Source organism: Nanorana parkeri, unplaced genomic scaffold, assembly GCF_000935625.1.
Source record: "Nanorana parkeri isolate BGI_ZX_2015 unplaced genomic scaffold, ASM93562v1 scaffold232, whole genome shotgun sequence".
Lineage (NCBI taxonomy): Eukaryota > Metazoa > Chordata > Amphibia > Anura > Dicroglossidae > Nanorana > Nanorana parkeri.
The window spans coordinates 752,115-775,297 of NW_017306500.1; the positions used below are offsets into that span (position 1 = coordinate 752,115).

Sequence of the window (23,183 nt, forward strand, 5' to 3'; positions counted from 1 at the left end):
GTCAGAGAATGCTTCTTACCAACCACAGTTCGAATGTATCAGGGATGATGGGTTATTGCTAGCCTTTGCTAGCCTATTCAAAATATTGTTGACTGGATAGAGAGGAATAGCAAAAAAAAGTCTTCCTAAATACAAAATGCAAGCCTTTTGTGTTTTTTTTTCAATATAATTTTGATGAGTTACCTAACACAATGTGCAGGTGCAGAAAAAGAGCAATGCATTGGTTTTTGGGTCCAATAGCCCAGCAACCAGAGCCATGTATTAGAAATTAGGATACAGGCAAGGAAGGACTGGACTAGGGCAATTGCACCCCATGCCAAAACAAATAGTATATGTCCGACTGGTGGCCCTGACTGCAGATACTCCCTCACGCATACTTCATTCAAAGCAAGACCTCAAGTCAGTTGCAGCTTCTTTGTTTTACATAGCTGACTGTTTCCTGATTAGACCTGTGATCTGTCAGCATCAATTTCATTTGTGGCTTTGTTATGCAACTGAATTCAGGGAGCTGCAAAGGAAATCAGTGCTGGAAGAATGCTAAAATGTTGTGCTCAATTTTAAAAGAAAGCTGAATAATAAGGATTATTTGTGGCAGTGGCATTGTATTTTATATAGGTGAGTCCATATAATTTTTTACAGAGCAGCAGTCACCTCATATAGTATTCCTCTTTAAAATGAATCACTTCAATCCTAGCTCTGCAAGACAACATCCACCTTTTTCCATGGTAAATAGTAACTGCAGCACCATGCCACACTTTGTGTGGTGCATTTCCTTTAGCTCACAGGAAACTCCTTCTACCATTAAATGGCCACATAAAATACCAGGTCCCCTGTATACGGGAATGGTGATGAGCTAGTACAGAAACAGGAGATATAATACAGAATTTGGAGCAGGAATAGCAATTCATAAATGTTCTGCAATACCACTGGTACAAGTAATTATTTAATGAAGTGCCTTGGGGGCAACAGGTAACAGACCACCAGTGAAAAAGCCTGGGTGGACCATAGCACACTGATTGTCTCCCATAAATGGTAAGTGGGTGCAGCTTGTTACAGTACATTGAATATAAACTACAATGCAGTTCATTCCTAGTCTCTGTGATACTGACCAGTCCTGCAGTCAGTATGATGAACTGGAAACATAACCCATCTTTTTTTACTACTCTCTTCACTACTGCATAGGATAAAATCAAAATAAAGAAATATGTTCACCGTAAGGATTAGTTGAATAGTGAGAGTAAATGCAATCAGACAATAATCCAGTGCTATTAGTGATAACGTCCACCCTCATGAGCAGTCAGGACATAATGGAGGGGGAAATTACCCACACAATGAATCTGACTGGTGCATGACTTTATTTCTCCTTCATGTTTAAAGCTGTCAGCATTTGCAGTTGCTAACAAAGATACCTGTACATAGCATAAACAAATTGTGATTATCTTATTGTGCATATTTAAGGGATACAGTGCCGCCAGAAATGCAAAGGATAATATTGCTGACTTCATTCTAAAAATGATAGGCGCATGGCTGCCATGCTAATTATGTGATTTCTATACTCTTAGCTACTTACACAGACTAAGTTGGGAAATCACATAATTATGGGTCACTTACCTTCATATTTATTTAAGGTAGTGACCCATGAAGTGCTAAAGTCAGGAAAATTATGACAGTCTTGTGAGCAACTGCAGCCTTTGCATTTTGCTTAAAATAATGTTCTGACAATAAAAGCAATCTGTGCATTTATTCAGGTGTTTTTGTTTTAAATTTCCAGGCCTGTAAACACAACACTACAGGAGATCACTGTGATAGGTGTGCTCCGGGTTTCTATGGCATTGTAAAAGGATTCCCTGATGACTGCAAACCATGCGCTTGTCCCCTACACATTGCAAGTAACAAGTAAGTTAAATTGTATGCAGTGTATTGCTCTCACAAATGCATATGACAAAAATTCTTGGAAAAAAATATCATAATAATATGAATAACCTCTAATTCTGAACTCTCAGTGTAGTTCTGAAGATCTGACATATTTCTTCATTTTAACCTTGGAGCCACTGTCCTACTGTTTACATTGTTTGGTAAATGGGAATATTAGCATAAAGATATAACCTTGTCCATAGAGCACCAATATGTTTGTAAAGTGCAGTTTGGAGCTTTGCAGGAGGATTAGGTGAATTAAAAAAGCATGACTGCTGTTATTAGGTTATGATTACCAGATTCTGAAAATTAAATCAGGGGACACCCTACTGATAACACACCATCAAACAATTTGTCACATAGTTTTGGAACAAGACTTTCAAGGTATAAAAACAAACTGAACAAATCTCAAATAAGAGGCACTAAGTATCAAGAAATAAAATGTGGCACACATAGCATGTGGACATGTGTGATTCGTTTCGGAAAGATTTGTTATTCGGACAAATTTTCGTTATTCGGAGATTCGGATGTATGCCGAATGCAAATTAATCTGAGTTCCCGATAACGAAAATTTTGGATGAAATTCGTGTACCAATTTTCATTCCAGACGAATTTTCATTGCAGCAAAGCGACATTAGACAAAAGGTAAAAAAATTACTTTTTTTTTTTACTGTCCGCAGAAGAAAAAAAAACAACATTAGGTTCCTCTCCTGATTTATACCAGACCCTTAAGGTCTGGTAGGAATGTTAGGAGGGACTTTCATTTTGTTACCCCTGAGATCTTAAAAGTGGAAATACTATTGGAGGCAACCCAATTGTTACAATTTTACTTGCTGGGTGAATAGAATATTTGCCCACTGCAGTAAGTAAAGGACTTTACTCTGTCAAATCACTGGTAGAGAGGATTTTCTATTACTCATTTATCTCTGTGCATATATACTTATGGTCACTCAAATCAGGGCTGCTGTAACACTGTATTAGTGACACTCCTTGATGGCTTTGAAGGCTGGCTTGATTCTCACTCTTCCTATTTGTTTATATTGGCCCATCACTATGATGTGCAACCTTACTGTCCAACAAAGGGTCAGTCTTCTGGTGCAGTCACCCAAAGGTATATTCAGGTACTGTGAGGTACCCTTCAGTCTGTGCAGTAGTCTCAGGGTACGGAGACAGGTTTAACCTCCCTGGCGGTATGATTATGTCAGGAATTTTGTACCAAAAGCGGTACAATTGTTTTTCATGGAAATTTGTTGTTTTATATTGTAGGCCTGTAATTCTTAGTAAATTTTAGGAATAACTCACCTAAATCTGTCCAAACAAGAGTCCAGTAGACATCCCAGGTATGATAAAGTTTGAAACACGAAATAAAAAAATTATAATATAATAAATTATACCCCATAGTTCTCCTAAGGGTAACGGGAGGACACAAACTAGCATCCTCCAGTCACCCAAAGCTCAGTAACCCGCAAGCTACAGCCAGAGCGGATCCCGACAATTCTGTCTGCATCCACCCAGCTGCGTGAGTGACAGCTGGCTCTGCCTATCTAGAGGCAGAGCCAGCTGTACCCGCCCCCTCCCCTGTCTGTTCCGCCAGTCATCGCTGGAGGATCGGACAGGGTAGGGGGGAATCCAGTCCCTCCCCTGTCATGGCTCTCAGCTGGCAAAGGATCGAGAAGTGAGCGAGCGCTGGTATTTGTTCGCTCACTTCCCGATCTACTGAGCCAACCTGTGACAGTTTTTATTGTCACAGGTCAGCTCAGATTATGAGGCTGAGTGAAAATCACTCACCTCATAATTCTCCTTTAAATTAACGTGCCTGCAGACTTTACAGAAACATGAGTTTATAAGATGAACGTGCACGTCTGTTCCCATAGAAAAAGGAGGGGGAGAAGTATAGTGAAACCCCCTGTACCAGCCTTTTTTTTTGGAAAACAATAGCTTGTTTTACAGTGAGCTAAATCCTGAGCACACTTTTTATTATTATATGCCAGTGTCAGTGTTACATATTTGTGGGTTCTCTGCATAAAAAAATGAGGTGACATGTTTTAGCATGTGCTACTGCTAATCAAATGCTTATGTAAAACATGACATGAAAAGGTCAGTATTTTTATATATTTATTTCTTAAGTTACAATAAACATATATGCAATATGATTATGAAAACTTTGTACCTAATGAAAGACTCATAACCTGAAAAAAAATAAGTGAAAATCAGATAAATAGGAAAGCCTATAAAAAAGTGACTCATACTAAACCTGAATGTTATACCTGGACATGAATGATTTAATAATCCCTAAACATTAACATGCTAATTAGGTAATCAGCTTTTACCCTTCTATAAGTGATTACATTATTTTTCTTTAACATTGCAGGTTGATGTTATAAATATTAAGTAAACCCGTAATCAGATAAACTATAGAATATGGAGGAGTGAGAAGTCATTTAATCAAAAACCGAGTATAAGCTTTACAGTACAAAAACATAATCTTATTTATTTTCTCTAGTAAACTTTTCCCTAAGCAAATTATTTTCAAGCTATCATTTTCAAAAGTGTTTTGTTCCTGTGCACTCAGCATTTCAAATATGGTTATAAGCTGTAGATCTATTTTTACGGAGTTGAAAATGTGTTGGATAATGAGTTTGAGAGTTGTAGATCAATTTGTTTACATTTTTGCAAAGTAGTAATTTTATTACCTATTCAGGCTCTATTGATTTAATTTTTAAGTGAGTAAATGTGCAGTGCTGCATGTACTGGTACTTGGGAAACAGCCTAGAAATCACCAAGTAGCAATCAGTTGTAGATGAGTCTGCATTTAACAAAGATCCTGAAAGATGCTTTTTAAAACTAAATAAAAATTACTCACAGTAACATCTCAGTTTTGGAAGACATCACACTTGTTCAATCATTTTATCAATAAAAAAAGATTAGAACATTTGGCTAGGGAAGATGTTTCTTACTTGGCAATTCCTGGAATACAGCATGGGCATTTTTAGATCATCATTTAAATCAGGGGTCTCAAACCTCCGGCCCTCCAGCTGTGGTGAAACTACAAATCTCATGATGCATCTCTCTTCGGGAGTCATGTCTGTGGCTGTGAGAATCTTGCAATGTCTCATGGGATTTGTAGTTCCACCACAGCTGTAGGGTCGGAGGTTTGAGACCCCTGATTTAAATGTAAAGCATAGAGTGAGTGGAACTGTTTTATTTAGTATAGAGTTATGACTAAGGCTCTTTTTGGGCTGAAACGCGGCAGCATGTTTGTTACCGCTTTTAGACTGTGATTCAATAAAGGATATTTTCTTGATCTCTATGCATGTGCCAACATTGAAACACTCCAACTTATATATAGTCCATATAGAAATATTCCCAAGAATGATGTGATCCAAACAAAATGAATGTGGTGAAATCCTTGTGTTCGCTTTCTTCATATTACAACAGTGAGTGAAATATATTAATTGCCACTTTGAGGTTTATAGAAATGATTGAGGATAGCGCAGTGTCTTTTGTTTAATATATTACATAGCTTCTCTCTATCTCTGCAGCTGTCAATAGGGTGTTATTGAGTAATTTGGGGAGAGCACTATAACGCAGATAATCATTTGTTTTAGTAAAATTCAAACACTGACACCTATATGTAGGTGGGTAATTTATTGGTGTATTAATGGCACACAGCAACACACATTTACTATATTGCTTGCTACACAACCCTAACAGATCCAAACTACATGCTAAGAAAGCATGGCTTGGTGAAAATGTATGCTATACTTTTAGAAACCACATATGCTTAACACTCACGTGGAAACAAAGAATAATAATATTACAACATTTATTTTGATACATCTAAAGGTCCCCATGCATCTAAAGAGCCACAGTGTTTGCAAATGCTTGGGTGAATCAATGCATTTTAATAACAATGCAATTATTTATTATGAAGATTTATTGCCCATAGTGCTATAATTAAATTAAATATGTTTTAACTGTTGTTTCAGCACCAGGTGGGCTTTAGAAAATTGTTTTTCTGCACATTACCTTCCCCTTTGTCATGGGGATAACAGTCCACATGCTTTATTTAGAAATACCCAGCAACCCAATACACCCCCCAGCCTTAGCTGGGGCCAAATAAGACAAGAATAAACAAGCAGAAATATGATACATGTTGTGATCTAGTGCTACCTCTCCTATTCTCACCTATCTAACATCTATCTAACAACTCTTTAAATGATTTGAATGTGTTTGCATTATTATAGCTGGTTTACTTTCAGGAAAGAATGCAAAATCTACTCTGCAGACCATACAAGACAACTTGATTTTTTTCAGTGCTAGTGACAGATATAGAATGACATTCAAAACATACTTTGCTGTAATGCGAATGTATAGTTTGTTATATTTTTTATGGTAACAAAAAAATGGATTAAAATGGATTTTTTATTTTCAATCAGAAAAATATGAACTATTACAATTTCATGTTTATCTCTTTTCTGCCATCAGGTAGAGTTCTAGGCTCCTATTCATATGTGTACCTGTTTATTCTTTGCTGCCCTGCTAAAAAAAATATTTCATATAGAATGACATTCAAAACATACTTTGCTGTAATGCGAATGTATAGTTTGTTATATTTTTTATGGTAACAAAAAAAATGAATTAAAATGTATTTTTTATTTTCAATCAGAAAAATATGAAATATTACAATTTCATGTTTATCTCTTTTCTGCCATCAGGTAGAGTTCTAGGCTCCTATTCATATGTGTACCTGTTTATTCTTTGCTGCCCTGCTAAAAAAAATATTTAATTTCCAAAATTGAATAGCCTGAATGACTGAATGAGACTGAGGAGTGATTGACTCCCCCTTACCTGCTCTACTCAAATGGGCCATACAGTTTCAGTGAGAGACATTCTGAAAGAAACAGCTTGCTCTGAGCTTCCTTTAAGTTCAATGCTTTGTGCATGTTATGTTATAGTTGCACTCTGGATTATGAGTTTATATAAAATATAGATGTTATAGCACGCATTTTGCTTTATACAAAGGTGTAATTCAGTGTGGAATCCTACTAAAGGATTCACAGAGCATAAAAAGGATACAAATATATAAAACATTTTTTAAATGTATAAACATTATTTAAAAATCTAAAATTCAATTGACATAAAACATTATATTGGACTATTTGAAATTTCCACAAAGTTTTAATTAGTTATTGGTAGGTACGCATTCAGTAATACAACACATCACCAATGTTTGCGAGTTTTTTTGAGCCACAAATGGCTCTACTTTTTTTTAAATTGCAGTTTCACAACACCAGCAATAGATATATTTTACAAAGTAATAATCTCTTTCAGTCATGGCAGGCATGTACAGTAATACCATCTGGGCATGAGTTATTAGGAGAATTCCACAACACACTTACTGTATTTAAATATATTATTATAATACAGAGCTTAAATTTAATTGAATTTGTTGTCCATGTGTTTTCTTGTAAAGTGTTGTTTCCACAGGTCAGCATTTGTTTTTGTATACACATATTTCTAATCAATACACAGATAAATAGGTAATCAGTGAGACCTTGGTTCTTAAATATTTACAGTAGATGCAAACACACAAGGCTAAATTTAATAGAAGACTATTAATTCTATTTTTTATGTGCATTGTATTTTTCAAGTCCATTGTGAGTGATTTGAAAACAAATACATAGATATCTACATAGCAGATGTCATAAATGCACTTGAAGAAGGCCATAATTTGCAATACAAATGAATGATAAATGCATCCACAAGGAAATATGACAACATGTAGGACAAAAGGAAGCTTTCTAATTCTTGATTTAGTAGTGAGCTCTTAGCACTCAATGTGCATTTCAATATTATTGAGCTTAAAATATTGCATCAGCCACTGGCCAGTGACCCACAGTATCTGAACAGACTTACACTGGTGGAATAGCTTTAGCTGGACCTCGATGTTTCTTCTTTTTAAAATCCCGTTCAACACCAGATGAAGGGCGCCCCCTCTTCTTCTTTGACATATCCTTGCCTTGCATGCAGAGTGCCTGTGCAATTGATGTTCTAAGAGCAAGGAAATCCTCCTGCTTCTTTCTCGGAACTTCCATTGAATTACAATCATGTTGATACAATAACCGACTGTTTACTATTACCATGATGACAAAATGAGAGACAAAACTTATGATAATATTTTTTCGATCTTATGTGAATGCGGTAGTATGCTATAAGTGCTTCAAGAGCATCAACCCCACCCAAAAGTTATTTTGACATTTATTCTTGAAATGAATGACAAACTGCTATAATCATGGCAGTTAATGATAAAAATGCAGAAATATCAACCTTTCACATAACGACTTTTTACGTAATCAAGCAGATTACACCTAAAAATCTAATTGTTCATATGCAGCCATAACTTCCTAATGTCGCGAAAAAGTGACAAAGCGAGTTCTGCACATAACTTTGACATTTTCTGCCACATGTAGTTTACCTGAATATATAAGCAGTAGCAACAAACAATAAGCTGTTATGTATTTTTATCATACAAAACTTACCTCAAATTTAGACAATTTCTCAAAATTAGCAGTCAGCATCCATGTGCATGACTGCGCTGACGTTTCGCATACTTCAAGCAGATGTAGCTAACTATACTACTGCGTGATCAGTGCTCCCAAAACAATCTTTGGTACGTATTGAATACGCATAAACTGGCATTGGCAAAATATACACGCCGCCTCAGCTGCATTCAGGCCGGCAAGGGTTTGATGCGATTTTGTGACAATCATCCATAAGGGGTCAAATCTGATTTACAACTTCTTCTAGAATAATACAGACAAACAGCACCCTCCTTAACATTACATGGTGAGGGGTGCTAGGTAGGATTCCTAAGTAAGTATAAAGCACTAAGAATGTAGGCTGCAATTTTTTTTAAGTATGCTACGAGAATGAGGAAATGTAAACAAATATAAATTAGATGTTATCCCAATTTGGCTGTAAAAGTGAAAATACACTTTAAGCAGGTTTTAGTATCAGGTGCAGACCAATGTTACATAAGGCAGAATAAGATTTACATTACACTAACTAGGCAGTGGGTGAGACAACTAGCATCAATATCCAGAATGCAAGGCAGGCCAACCATACCCATGTAGGGTCAGAGCTGCCCAAAAGCAGGTCATGTGATACAGAAGCACAGGATTTAGACCTAGAAAAGACCTTTCAATGACATATGGCTGAAACGGAATGGGCCTTGATATGTCCATTTGCTTCAAACATGTAACACTGTAGATCTCTGACACATGTGCAGTGGCATAGACAGAGTTGTCAATGGGCTTTGCTCTTGTGCTTGGGAATGACTGATCCTGATTCCTTTTATGCATCAACAAGTAGGTTTTATAAGCTGCATTATAGATATATTTTCACTTCTGACTTATAAATTCTACCTTTTCCATTTTATCAGAGTGTATGATCATGATTTGGTTTTATTTTAAATATTAAAAAAATGAAATGCCCTGCATTTTTTCTATCCCTCCCCACCTAATTATTATTTAACATATAAAAGGTGTGGTATAGGTATGCATATCTAAAATATATGTATTTTATTAGGCAGGTATCACCTGTAATTACAAGGTTGAGTTTTAATTTTGTATTTTGTATCATACACATTATTTCTCAAATATGTATGCAAATCTCTGAATGTCATTGTTGTACTTAGATTGTTAACACAATTATGGTTGTGGACTTTGTTGTTTTGCTTGTTTTGTTTTTTTGTTACTCTTTCTTTAGTAAATGTATTCGCAACTCAGATTTGCAGTCATTAGATTGATGTTGCCATGTCACCATTATTTCCTGAGCTTTCTTACAACTAATAATGTTTCTAATATATCTCATTTAGTAACATATTACGTTGTTTTCTAGTTTCAGCCCTACATGCATCATGCTGGGAACTAATGATTACAGATGTTCAGCTTGTCTTCTGGGATATGAGGGCCAGTACTGTGAAAGGTAAAACGGGAAATATTTAAGAACAATAAAGATAAGTGGAGATGCTAAGTAGCGGACATGCACAGTGTTAAGGGTTTGACTGTCAAGTATACTTTGTGCCTAGGCATCTGACAATATGTGACTTATTCAAAAGTAAAAAGATGCATCACACCGAATCTGTTGCAGATTTATTAAGTATCATTCAAATTGGTCTCAATGTATTCATTTCCAATGCAATGGAAATTTTTGAAAAGACAATATAGACATTTTAATAATCTAAAAGTCACTATCTATTTTACTGTAATGTACAATTTACACAAATTACATATAATCTCACATTTGGATGTAATATTATGCTCACTCATATATGCAGAATAATAATAATAACGGTTTTGTGGAATCATTACTGTCACTGAAGGTAAAACAGATTTGGATATTAGTATCATCTCATATAAGAACATATTATTGCTGTAAGCTTTGAAATGTAAACCATAAAAAAGAATTATGTACTCCTTTACAGCAAAATACACCAAGTCTGCTGTCTTGTGCTGGAACATTATTAGGAGTTCCCAGGTCTTATAACTGCTATGCTTTTGCATAATAATATGTCAGCGTAAACAAGGATGGTAATGTTGCAGATGCTGCACATCTCTGTGAATCTCCTTCTAATCTGGTCTGGTATGACTACTGGTCAGGCAGAGAATACTACTTGCTTTTTGTATGGAATATAATAAGCCATACATGCAGGAAGTGGCAAATAACGTAGGGCATTGTGCCTTTTGTTCTGCCCAGTAAAGTGGTTTTTAAAGTATAACTAAAGCTGAAATATGTTTGTTTTGTTTTACATAGAGAAGAGGAGGGTTTGCAAACCCTATTATGTTTTTATTGCTTTCAGTGTCCTCACTGAGGAGACTCACCACTTTATTTATCCTAGTAACCATTACACTGGGACTAAAAGTAAGGTAAAAACTACAATTGTGTGTTGTCAGCAGAACAGAAATTAAGAAAAAATATTCCAATTGGAACCCTTGTTGCACTTAAAATTGTCTAAGAGGGGTTCCCTTACTCTGGGGAGATTTCCTCTTTGTTGTGTTTACAGAGCAAGGAGTAAAAATAATTCTCCTAAATGGGGTATAGGTGGCAAAAAAAATTCAATGTGTTTTATCCCTTCCCCACACTATCTGCAACTAAACAAAAAACACATTTTGGCTTTTAAATGTATTTTAATTCGACCAAACTAGATTATGGAGCCATTCAGTAAACCAAGAATTAGAAAAATTATAAGCAAAATACTAATACTTTTTTTTCTAGATTGCTGTATAGCTGCCAATAGGCTTAAAACAGTAATAGTTTAGGATGGATAAGACATCTATAGATATCTGAGTAGCACATACATTTATAGCCATTAGTTCTGTAAATGTACAAGTCTATGTATGCTACAAAAAAAAAACAACAAATTGTACTTCTCTTGGGGGAACAAAGGGAATGTGTAGAAATAAATGTTAGCAAAGATGTTTTGAAGAATAACTAACTTAGTTTGTTGTACAGTATATTAGATCATAAGATGTTAGAGTAGTCAAGTCAGTAAACTATAAAAACATTATTTATGTTTTGGTGTATCATTAATGAGGAAAAGGTAGGTATGAATGATATTTTTGAAGTATGATTTAGGGCCTCTTTCAACAAGTTTGGGCTTTTGTTGATGCCATCAGACTGATATCAGTTTAAAATGCTTCTGAGATCATTCATATTTTATTGACAGGTATTGTACATTTGATCTGTAATTGACCTCCTTCTTACCTGCATTTGATCTGCTTGTTTTGCATTAAAATTATATTTGTGTTTTTTTTTAATTCTCCAGAAGAGATCCACTTGTAAATGCTGCCCATTTTATTTATTTTTTCACTGGCTCTACTACAGCCTCCTCCCCTCCTTTTTATGGGTGTCTCCTTTGTCTAGCAAGTTCCAAAATAGACACCCATGCGTGGTCTCGGCCATGCTGCGTGCATCCATTGACACACACAGCACTCGGCAAACTATGCCCCTGTTCCTGCCTCCTCACAGTATCTTGACAGGCAGGTGCAGCAGCCTATCACTGGTCTGCCCTCAGTAGCCTCGGGATACCTCTTCTGAACCTAGAACTTCAGGAAAACATTGCAGATCGTCCGGGAGCTGGTGGCTGTAAACGTAGAGTATAGGTAAGTGTTTGGGGGTGGGGGGAATGGAAAGATAGTGGGGATTTTTTTTACCTTAATGTAGAGAATGCATTAAGGTAAAAAATGAATAGCCTTAAGTACTACTTTAATTTTGTATAGAAATACAAAACCTATTTGAAGCAAAAAAAAGCCTGTCAACACAGGCCTTTAAAGGTTGCCTGTGAAGGATGATTTGGTGACCTACAGGCAGTAGAATTATATTTTTAGAGTTATAGCACTGCTGCTAAAGAACATACTGATTTCAGATGCACAGGAGTTTTTAACCGATTAGTATTTGCTTTCCATGTCATAGAGGAGGTTACAATTCGTATACATATGAATTTCATTTGGAACGAAACACAACAATTGGGAGAGCTGTCATTTACCGCTCTCTGGCTTCTCACTTTGTTGACATTCTGGACTTGTATCCTGAATGAAATCAAAATCAAAATAACAGAATATTATTAAAAAATGTAAATAAAGAAAGAAGCTGAGAGATCGGTGTAATTCTGTAATTCTTTCCGGAGACTTCGATCCTGAGGCCTTGTACACAACAAATGCAGAGCAGATCCGGTCAGGTTTCTGCACACGCACATTCGTTTTTTAGACGCGTTTTTGATGCATTTTTTTGATGCATTTTTGATGCGTTCCAGAGCAGATCCAGAGCAGGTAAAATAAGGCCTGCTGCAGTTTTTTCACCTGCTCTGGATCTGCTCTGCAACTGCATGCTGCGATGTGAACTGGAGCAAAAAATACCATTGGAATACATTGGACGCAGTTTTGATCCAGTCTGCACCAGCTCTGCTCTGGATCTGCTCCGTGCTTGGTGTGAACAAGCCCTGGATGTAAAGAATCTGACAGCTGTCACAGAATACACAAAAGTGTTTAACTGCTCACAGAAATAATAATAATAATACAAAGAAACAGCGGAGAGACCCCCACGTAAAAAAAGAAAAAAAAACCTGACGCCAAATAATAGGGTCCCCTATAAAATCCCATACGAGACCCTTAATCCGGGCAGCAGCCTGGCAGGGCAGGAAAGGGGGGAATGAGTGAGCATCCCCCCTCCCCCCACCATACCAGGCTACATGCCCTCAGCATTGGGAGGTTGATTTTTCAGGGGGGACCCTGGAAAAGCACCTTGTCCCCAAGCCGATGGGAAAAAAGGCCTCTTCCCCACAACCCTTGCCTGGTGGTTGAGGGGGTCTGTGGGCAGGGGCACATCTGCATCTGGGTACTCCCTTTCATAAAATGGGCACCCAGATGATGCCCCCTTTGTAAATTGAATAATTGTATAGCTATTTATTCACTAAAGAGTTAAATAAAATGTAAATAAACACACCACACCTTAGAAAAAAATCCTTTAACCCCTTCATGACTGAGGCCAATAAACACCACACAAGTTTTTGACAATTCCTTTATTTAAAAAAAAAAATGTCCCACAAAGTCATTTCAGCGTCAGACAAATTAAAAAAAACTTCCCAATAGAACGTTTACATCAGGCAGTAGGTAGAAATAAACAAAGCCTACTATGGGCTATTTAAAATTGAAATAGCCAATAACAGGCTAGCTAATGCACCCACCCACTGCCTGGTGTCAGTCACAGAGGAGCGGACCTGAAAGAGAACTTTCTCTCTCAGGTCTGCTCCTCTGGAGGAGTAATAGCCAATCTGCTATTGGCTATTTCAAATTGCAATAGCCAATAGCCATCTGGCTTTTGCTCCGCACACTGCCTTCTGTCAATCAGCAGAGGAGCAGACCTGAATGAGAACTTTCTCTCTCAGGTCTGCTCCTTTGCTGATGGAAATCAGGCAGGTGGTGGAACAATAGCCAGCTTGTTATTGGCTATTGCAATAAAAAATAGCCAATAGCAGATCTCACTGCCTTCTGACAGTTGGCAGAGGAGCGGACATGAGAGAGAAAGTTCTGCTTGATGTAAACATTGCATCGGGGAGGGTTTTCGTTTTTCATTTGTTGGCCGCCGCTGGAATGACTTTGTGGGCCATTTTGTTTTCTTTTTTTAATAAAAGAATTGTCAAAAACATGTATTGTGTTTTTTGTTCAGTTAAATAATGTTTTTCTAAGATGTTGTGTATTTATTTAACTCTTTAGTAAATGAGTTGGGGTACAACTACCCCTTACTCATTCACAAAGGGGGGCAGCATCTGGGTGCCCCCTTTATGAAAGGGGTACCTAGATGCAGATGAGCCCCCCTGCCCACAGTACCTTAAACCACCAGGCCAGGGTTGTAGGGAAGACCCCATCAGTTCCCCCCCTGGAAAAGCACCCTCCCAATTTTTTTGCCGGAACACATGTCTAGTTATTAAGGCATTTTTAGTGAGGAAATCTTCAAGCAAGCAAAACTTTCTAAAGACCTAGATCAAGTTTGATGTCAGGTTTGTTTTGTGTGCCAGAGGTTGCTGGGAATAAGTGATAAAGATATTTGGAAGGTGTTATGTGGTATAAAGTGAATGTGAATGACGTTTTGCATTATTTTGTGCTCATATTAGGACATGAGGGGGCGCAATGGAAAGATTGGTGAGATTAAAGTGTAGGTAAGCATTCCCATGCTACTAGAATTAGAGCATTGACTCCATTGGGTTGTAACACCAGAGCAGTGTGAAGTGGAATTGAGAAGATAAATCTTATTTTATGGTGTTTAAAAAGCATAAAGGTACACAGCACAACAGTTCCACAGTAGGCATCTAAAGGAAGAACAGCATGAGAAATGACATGGGATAGAAATTAGTTTGGTGGGGGGCTCGGAGGTCCCTTAAAATTTCCATTTGAATTTAATGAGACTGCCATAAAAAAGATGAGGATGTTATTATTATTGTGTTTTCCTTATGGTAATATACTTGTAAATGTTACTGCTGTCTTTAAAAATAAAATATATAACAGGAACATAAGATACGGATAATGCAAAGCTTATAGGGTTGAAGTAATTACTGATAAACCTTTTCAAACATACAGATATCATGTAGTAACATCAGTATATTTTCAGGTGTGCATCTGGTTTTACTGGCAACCCAAGTATTCCAGGAGGTTCTTGTCAAGAATGTGAGTGTAACCCATATGGATCATTATCTATGATCTGTCACCCAAGCACTGGTCAATGCACGTGTAAACCTGAAGCTACAGGTCTGAAGTGCGCTGGCTGCACTCACCGGCATGTGCGAGAAGGCCCGCTGTGTGCATGTACGTATACTAACATGACTTATGTTTTTGATGTTTATTATGACAACAGTGTGTTTTAAGATGTTTATTATCATGCTTGTGTCAACATGTGCAAACCCACAACTGTTGGTATTCAAAGCGAACCAATCTTCACTTTATTAAAGAAGAACTTTACCCATGTCTTCAAAATAACAACACAGTCAACTTTAGAAATGTTTCGTAATGCCAATCGACAAACACATACACTGAGTGGCCAGATTATTATGACCACCTGACTCTTGTAGGCAAATTAGCTACAATTTTGTGCTGAAGTTGCTAGAGGGCCAGGCCATTATAAATAGGGAAACCGGTTGTTTACCACTTCAGTAGCAGTGATTTTTTTCTGAAGATATGGGTAAACAACACGATTTAACAGCCTTTGAATGTGGGATGATTGTTGCGCTCAAGCCATGGAGCGAGTATCAGCAAAACAGCAGAATTCGCTAAATGTTCAAGAGCAGCTGTTGTTAAAGTGTTTAAAGACTGGACTGTTAGCCAAAAATCTGGGTCTGAACGTGCGAATTGTGGCCGTCAGCGACTAGTCAATGTTAGGGCAGAATGGAGAGTGGCAAGACTGGTACAAGACAACAGAAGGGCAACAGTGCAGTGTCAGATTCCTCACATCACCTTTCAACATCTCGTGGAGTCATGAGGTGGCTCAATGAAGTCATCTTGTGAAGTCATCTTGTGGCCCAACAAAATACTGATGGGGTGGTCATAATAATCTGGCCACTCAGTGTATTTCCACATTGTTACAGACCTTTAATTCTTTGCATACCTTGTTTTTCTTTTCCTCTCCATTCTTCTCACAGTGGCCATTTTTACTAAGGGCAGATTAATACATCTCCCTTTCCTTCCTGGAACTCTGGCACATGTGATTAGGACATGTGACCATGCACATCATCTCAAGGGAGGAAAATGCCTTTCCCTGAAATCTTATGAGATTCTAGATAGGATTTCCAAGTAATGCTCTGCTGATGTAACCTTCCCAGGATGCAACACTTGGGCACATTACATCACTTTTGCCAAAGAGAGCTAGGAAGTAGAAAGCAAGAAATTGTAAGTAAAATGAAAATATGTTTGTTTACCTAATCAATGTAAGATGATTTCATATAAGCATGCAGAGCTGCATGCTTATGTGATTTTTAGCCAAAGTGGGTAAAGTGGGTAAAGATCACATAAGATCCGCTTTGAGCTCAGTTAATATTTACTTTGCAAAATGAACATTCACTTTGCTAAGTGACCAGTCTCTACTCTTTGCTAAATCCTACTGATAAAAGCAGGACTAGAGGAGGAAGTGCTTAACATGGGACACTGTCTCTATTTTCACTTTTATACAAGATGGACTTTTATCAGTTATATGTTCTAGTTCCTAAATAAAACATAAAAAATGCTGTTCTATAGGCAAAGGGGAAACACACAAAATTTTGATTTGCTTTATTCTGTTTATGCATTTTACAGCCTAAAACCTTTGCATAGTACTATCTATATATATACACACAGGTGAAATGCGAATAATTCGAATATCGTGCAAAAGTTCACTTATTTCACTAATGCAACTTAAAAGGTGAGACTAATATATGAGATAGACTCATTAATATCTTTTATTTGTAATTTTCTGACTCCCTATCTCTCAGCCTTCAGGATTGCACTTGCTAAATTCACTCAAATGTCTATTTAAATTTGAATTGTCTATAATGAAATGTATAAACCCCCACTGTCTAATTTTATCTTTAAATCTACTGACGGTGTACATTGGTTGGTAATTGAATCACACATTTTAAAATGCTGTTCTCTAGTAAATGATAGTTGCCAGATAACTCTTCCCAAGACCCAATTCCTATGTTGATCATTCTACAGTTTATGGTAAGGTAGAAACACATAACTGTGTTGGTTGCTGTGTGTTCATGCATGTGTTTTATATGCTACTGACCATGATAATAGTGCACTGGTTACATGGCATGGTTTTACAGTTATTATTTAATAAAGGTAATAATGACATGCTAAAAATATTTAAGTAAACTCCTAATTATACAGTATATATATTTTTATATAATATATTTGACATTTTTTGCTGTGAATTGCATGCTTGTTGTTCACTTATAGCATCAACAGGCAAGGATCTAGTTGTGACTGATAATTTTTTTGTTTGGTCAATTAGTGTTATTACCTAACTAAACTCTGTTTATATGGCTTAATTCGTTATATATCTTGTTACAATGAATCAATACTATATAGATAGATCAGCCTTTATACATGTTAATACGTGACACCTAGTTTATTATAATGGCAAAATAGTATTATATAATCACATACACCCATACATTGTTTCCAGCTCTTCTAAAGAGCTGCAAGTCATTATTTGACAATGTTAATATACTGCAAATGGCAAAATGTCTGTCCTTGGTATTCAGGCAGGCTAAACTGCCTGTTGGGTATATCAGTGTTCAATCACTTTACACAACCACAAGGAAGAGTAAAGAAGTGAACAGAGCCGAATGACGTTGGGGTATTCACTCCGGCTCAGTATGGCTGATTTCAGCTGTACATTGGCTGAAATCAGCCATACATCAGCTCTGTACGTCTGCCTTTGGTCAGTCGAACATGCTCTGCACAGGGACAGTGGAGCCTGGGGAAGCCGACGGCAGCCCCGGCAGGGGGAAGGGTACAGCGCCGCTCAGTACAAACAATCCAGCGGCTGTATAGATGCTGGATCACTTGCACATGAACGGCCATCGCTAGCTGTTAAAAATAACACCAAGAACACTACTGCAGCAGCAGCCGTGTTCCTGTTTTAACCACTTCTGCGGGCCGCCGTATATATATGTATTGCAGCCCGGAACTGGTTAACTGTTGTTTCTTGAAGAAGTGGTCATGGGGACTTCTTAAGCAGTGATTGCTTTGTTAGGTGATGCTCCAGTTTTAGACAGGCACAGGGCAAGTGCAGATGTAAACAGTTGTGAACTTTCGTAAACCACGTGCAATTGGAAAAAAAGTGCAAGCTCTGGTCGAAACAGACGCACATGTTAAAAAGAGCGGCTAAACAGATTTGCACATAAAAAAATGATCTAAGAGGCTAAAACTGTTGCAATTGCGTCAATAAATTCCCCCCAATGTATTGTTGAAGTTTTTATTAGAAAAAATAGAATAACATCTATTACATCAATGAATGTGGTGCATTATATAATATACAATGTTTTATCCGTTTGTAATTAAAGAATGTACCACACCTATATATTTTAAAATAATCAAAGCAAAACATTCATTATTTCAACTACCTTTCCTGTATTAAATAAAAAAATTTTGACAAATAGCTGCTGTTAATACAGGAGCAGCAAGTTTATAAGCATTCTACAAGTTTTATCTGTCATTTATGCAAATCAGAGAGTGACATTGTAAATTTAAATGCTTTTTGGGCTTTTTCCCAGTGCAACCTTTGCTTGTGAGAATCAATATGATGGCTCAGTATTGTTATTACTTTTAAATCGAAAATATGACAAATTTAATTTCCAGTTATTTCAACTAATTTCTGTATTTCACATTTTCTCAAATACACCTCTGTTTCTCTCTTCCCACATAGTGGGGCTAATTATAGGATTAGCATCACAAATATACACAACCTGTACTATGCACTCCTAAATGCCACAGTGCAGAAATATTGAACATCTGCCTCTGATGTTTATTAGGTATAAATATTCTATGCTGTCCTCTTCACAGTTTGCGATGATGAATGTACAGGCCTCCTTCTTGATGACTTGGATCAGCTAAACCAGATGGTCATGAGCGTCAATCTTTCTGGCCCGCTGCCTCCACCTTACAAAATGCTGTTTGGCTTTGAGAATGAAACTCAGGAATTAAAGGTAAACATGCAAGTTCCTTGTTCAAACATTTCAGATAACTGAAGCTGGCTGGAAAAAATAGTGTGATCTCTGTTAATTGTCAAATATATAAAATGATCTTGGAATGTATACAAGAGGATTATTTGATAAGGTAATGGGAAAAGGACCAATGATAATGTGCAAAATACTATGTAAGTTAAGTTATACTGTATCTAAAACTAAAAACAAAAGTACTATATTGCAGCTGAACAATCTTTAGATGTTAATTTTTTTCTTTACAGAAATAACAAAAGGCTACCAATGGTAGATTTATAAGGTGAAAAGGGAGCAAATAACCGAAATACATTGTTAAAGTTTACATACACTTTAATAGATGCCTCTTGATTTGTTGTTCTAGGTGATTTCCCTTTGTTAAGTTCTACCTTTCTGATAAACCAATAACTTTATCCTTCATAATTCTTTAAAGTGTATGTAAAACCGACACTTTATTTTTTTAGATCTGAATAGATTAGGGAAGGGTTTAAACCCCTGTCAGGTTATTATTTTATGTCTGTGAATCTATGGGGGGATTTTTCACTTCCTGCTCTGAAGATGAAACAGAAAGTGAGAGAAAATCCTTTTGAGGCAGTGGTCACCAGAACAGGTGCTCCCCCATTAAAAGGCTTCCCTTTACTTCCTGTTCTCGTGAAGACTCTAATATTTTGTATTTCTCATCTCTTTTTGTCTCCATACTTTATCCAAAATAAAAAAAAGTTGGCCTATATATTCATAATAATTTATGACTCCATGCTCGAGAAACTTCAGGGCAACTGTAAAGCATAAATCATTCATACACTGATTGTGTTCCACTTAAAGCCTTTTTATTCTATTGTGAAACAAATATTTTGATTTACCATGTTTTCTGGACCCAAATCCATTTTGCAATGTCTAATAGCAGTATATTATATTCAGTAATTAGCATTCCTAGAACTATTAAGCTCATAAAACTATATATATTAGGCCAACAGTGGTCAGCAGAAGCTACAAATTATGTTGTACTGAAAGATATACTTTAGACATTATATTTAATGTTTAATAATATGCAACACAATAAAAAAATTCATTTTGAATTTGGCTTTAAAATGAATCCAGCTTCACAAAAAGATGCTGAGTACAAAAGAATAAGGGGAGGTTGTCATATTTGTATGTGTTATGTCCACTTGCCACTACCCTTTATACAATTTGTTGTTATAAAATTGTTATTTTAAGAATATCTGTCTCCCATTGCCATGTATTTACCCGTGTCTTCTCCATGTAGGAAAACACATGTCCACATTAATAATGTCCTGCTCCATTGCTTATCCTTACCATTCCTTTGCTTCCCCATCACCACCACTACCACTCCATTTGTCCATTGGATTAAGGAGAAGAAGCCCTGTGGGAGCTCTAAGGTTGGCACTTGCACAGGGCTAAGAAAACTTTCCCTGTTCTCACATTCAGGTCAAAGTACCAGGTATTTCACAGTGCTTCACCCGCCCAATAGAGATGCAGGTGAGTACTGTGAACTTAAAAGAGAAGTAAAGTCAACCCTTTTTTTTGCCTCTTTTATATCTATTAGTGTACTCCTGTGACCTTAAGTCAGCAGATAGCAGACTAATACGCGCTATCTGCTGACAGCACAGAGCCGCACTGCAGCTAGGATGGATCCTGATAATATTGTCGGGATCCACCCAGCTTTCTAAGTGACAGCTGGCTCTGCCTCTCTAGAGCTAGCCATGACCACCCCTCCTCTATTTGCCCCTCCAGTGAGAGCTGGGGAAGTTGAGAGGGGAAAATCCCTGTGTGGAGCAATAACTGGTAGTCAATGCTCTCTGCAGGGAGAAGAGACCATGAACTGAGCAATTACTGTAGTGGTTATATGATTGCTCAGTTCTTGGTATGGAGCTGGCTTGGGCAGCTGTAGTGTCCCACTCTAGCTCTAAGGTGAGGTGAGAGTATGTTTCCCTCTCCCCGCATTTCTCCTTTAAGTTTCTTGTTGGGGCTTTCTTTCCTGTATTTTCATTTGGAAATCATGCAAAAAACACACTTCCTTTCCCTGGATGACTATGCACACTACAGTTGTATCCATTGAGGGAGTCGTGGTTGTTACCAAGGCTGGCCTTTAAATATGTCTGCTTATGTTTATTTCCACTACATGGGAGATGGGGAATATAGTAGTTCATAGAAGACATAAAATAAGAGAAAAAATAAAAATGAATAGAGCTACCACATCAAAGGACTGCTAAGCTGCAATATATTTAATATTTGTTCTTAAAGTGACAGTAAACCCAGGAGTTAAATCTTAAAAATGCATCCAAATACTCTATTAATAAAAATGTACCTTATTTGTGTATCACTTAGCTTTAGATCCCAGCTTTAGAAGTAGCCACCACTGCAAAGCTCACTCCTGTGATGAACTACAATTTCATGTTTAGTTTACATATTTGTATTGAGATTGTAGTCCACTAAAGGGAGCAAGCTTGGAGCAGTGCCTACTTTACAACACACACACACACAGGGACCATGAGGAACAAAAGCAGCCACCCTCCAGAAGGAAGGACAGTAGCAGCATGAATTCAGAAATTATTTGAGAATCTAGAGCTGAGAGATACACTATTAGGATACATTTTTGTGAATAGTTAAGGCGCTTAAATACATTTTTAAGATTCAACTTCTGGGCTTAGTGCCACTTTAAGTATAGTTATGCTTTAATTCCCACAGACAGGCAATCATAGATAGATAACGATGTTTAAAGCACTGACATAGCATAGCACAATTCATCATATAATATAATACAGAGTTATCTAATTATTTCAGGCAGTGCCAGACTAGGACTAAAAACAACCCTGACATTTAAAGTTCACTAGCACACACTTATGTAAACAGGACTAAACCCAATAAATTTGGTATTAACTTTGTGTCAACACAGCTATGGAACCTGAATATGATGCCCCTAGGGTATAGTGAATTTTGCTGTCTGATTAAAAAGTGCTGAGGCTAAGTACCTCACAGAACTATTGGCATGCAAACACATTCAGATAAATTATCAAATGTTGAGGTTGACATATCATCAATCCAAATAAGGGTGGATCATTGTTGTCCCTTTTTCTTTACCAACACTATAAGAATGATTGTATATATGGAATAAATGCCACATTCTAACTTAATGTGTAATAATGTGTTTTGCTTTTCCAACAATCACTTAATTCTGTACTCATATCAATTCATAGTTCCACTTACTGATTTTGATCAAATTACTAGGTTTTTTTGTCATAATATCTTGCCGACAGCAGTAACCTGTACGATACCGCAAAGCATGGTTAGTGAGCCAAGTGTAGGTATTAATGACAAGAAGCTGTGTGTGCAGTCAGGGTTACAATCTGGCATCAAGGGCTTGTCCCATAGATAAAAACCATTTATCACACTGGGACAGGTCCCTTCCTCTCTAAGTGGATTTTAAATGCAAAAATTACACTAAGGAGATAAATGAGTGCCAAAACCTATTTATCACAGAAGAGTAAATTAAATGTGCATATTTCCTTTAAAAATGTAGATGAGACTATTTATGTGTTTATACTTGACAAATCTTAGAAACACCTACTGAATGACTTTAGACAGCATTCTTAAATGAAAAGCTTGTTCAAGGAAATCTTCTTAGCAACTCATTCTTGATAATGGAATTATTAAACAGACGACTAGGCACTAGTATTAGCTGTGGTCTTCCTGCAGCTGATCTTTCTCAATTACTGGCTTACAATACATTTTTCTGCACTGTGTCTCTGCATGGACACAGCTATCTTGGTAGAGGTGCAGGCCTCTACACATTACAGATTTACTCTGTGCCAATCTATGGTGATCTGATGAATGGTGTGGTAATAATCAAGAAGAAGCAGGAGAGGTGCAGAAAGCATAAATCCACAGAATGAATGAAGTAGCAGCAGGGAGATGTTTGCACCACAGGTCACTATTGGATAGCAAATCTAACTTTTTGAGGACTACTTTAAATATGATGTACATTTTATTTTGTTAAGTG

The 23,183-nt window shown here is 36.9% G+C and overlaps 1 protein-coding gene across 1 annotated transcript in view; it reads left to right on the forward strand.

Annotated features, from left to right (window-relative positions):
• Positions 1–23,183, forward strand: part of LAMA2 (laminin subunit alpha 2) — a 646,095-nt gene that overhangs the window by 433,831 nt on the left and 189,081 nt on the right. Inside the window, exons 30-33 of the mRNA XM_018556291.1 lie at positions 1,772–1,896; positions 9,817–9,903; positions 15,082–15,275; positions 19,011–19,153. Of these exons, the coding sequence (XP_018411793.1) occupies positions 1,772–1,896; positions 9,817–9,903; positions 15,082–15,275; positions 19,011–19,153 (549 nt within the window). The remainder of the gene's footprint in view (positions 1–1,771; positions 1,897–9,816; positions 9,904–15,081; positions 15,276–19,010; positions 19,154–23,183) is intronic.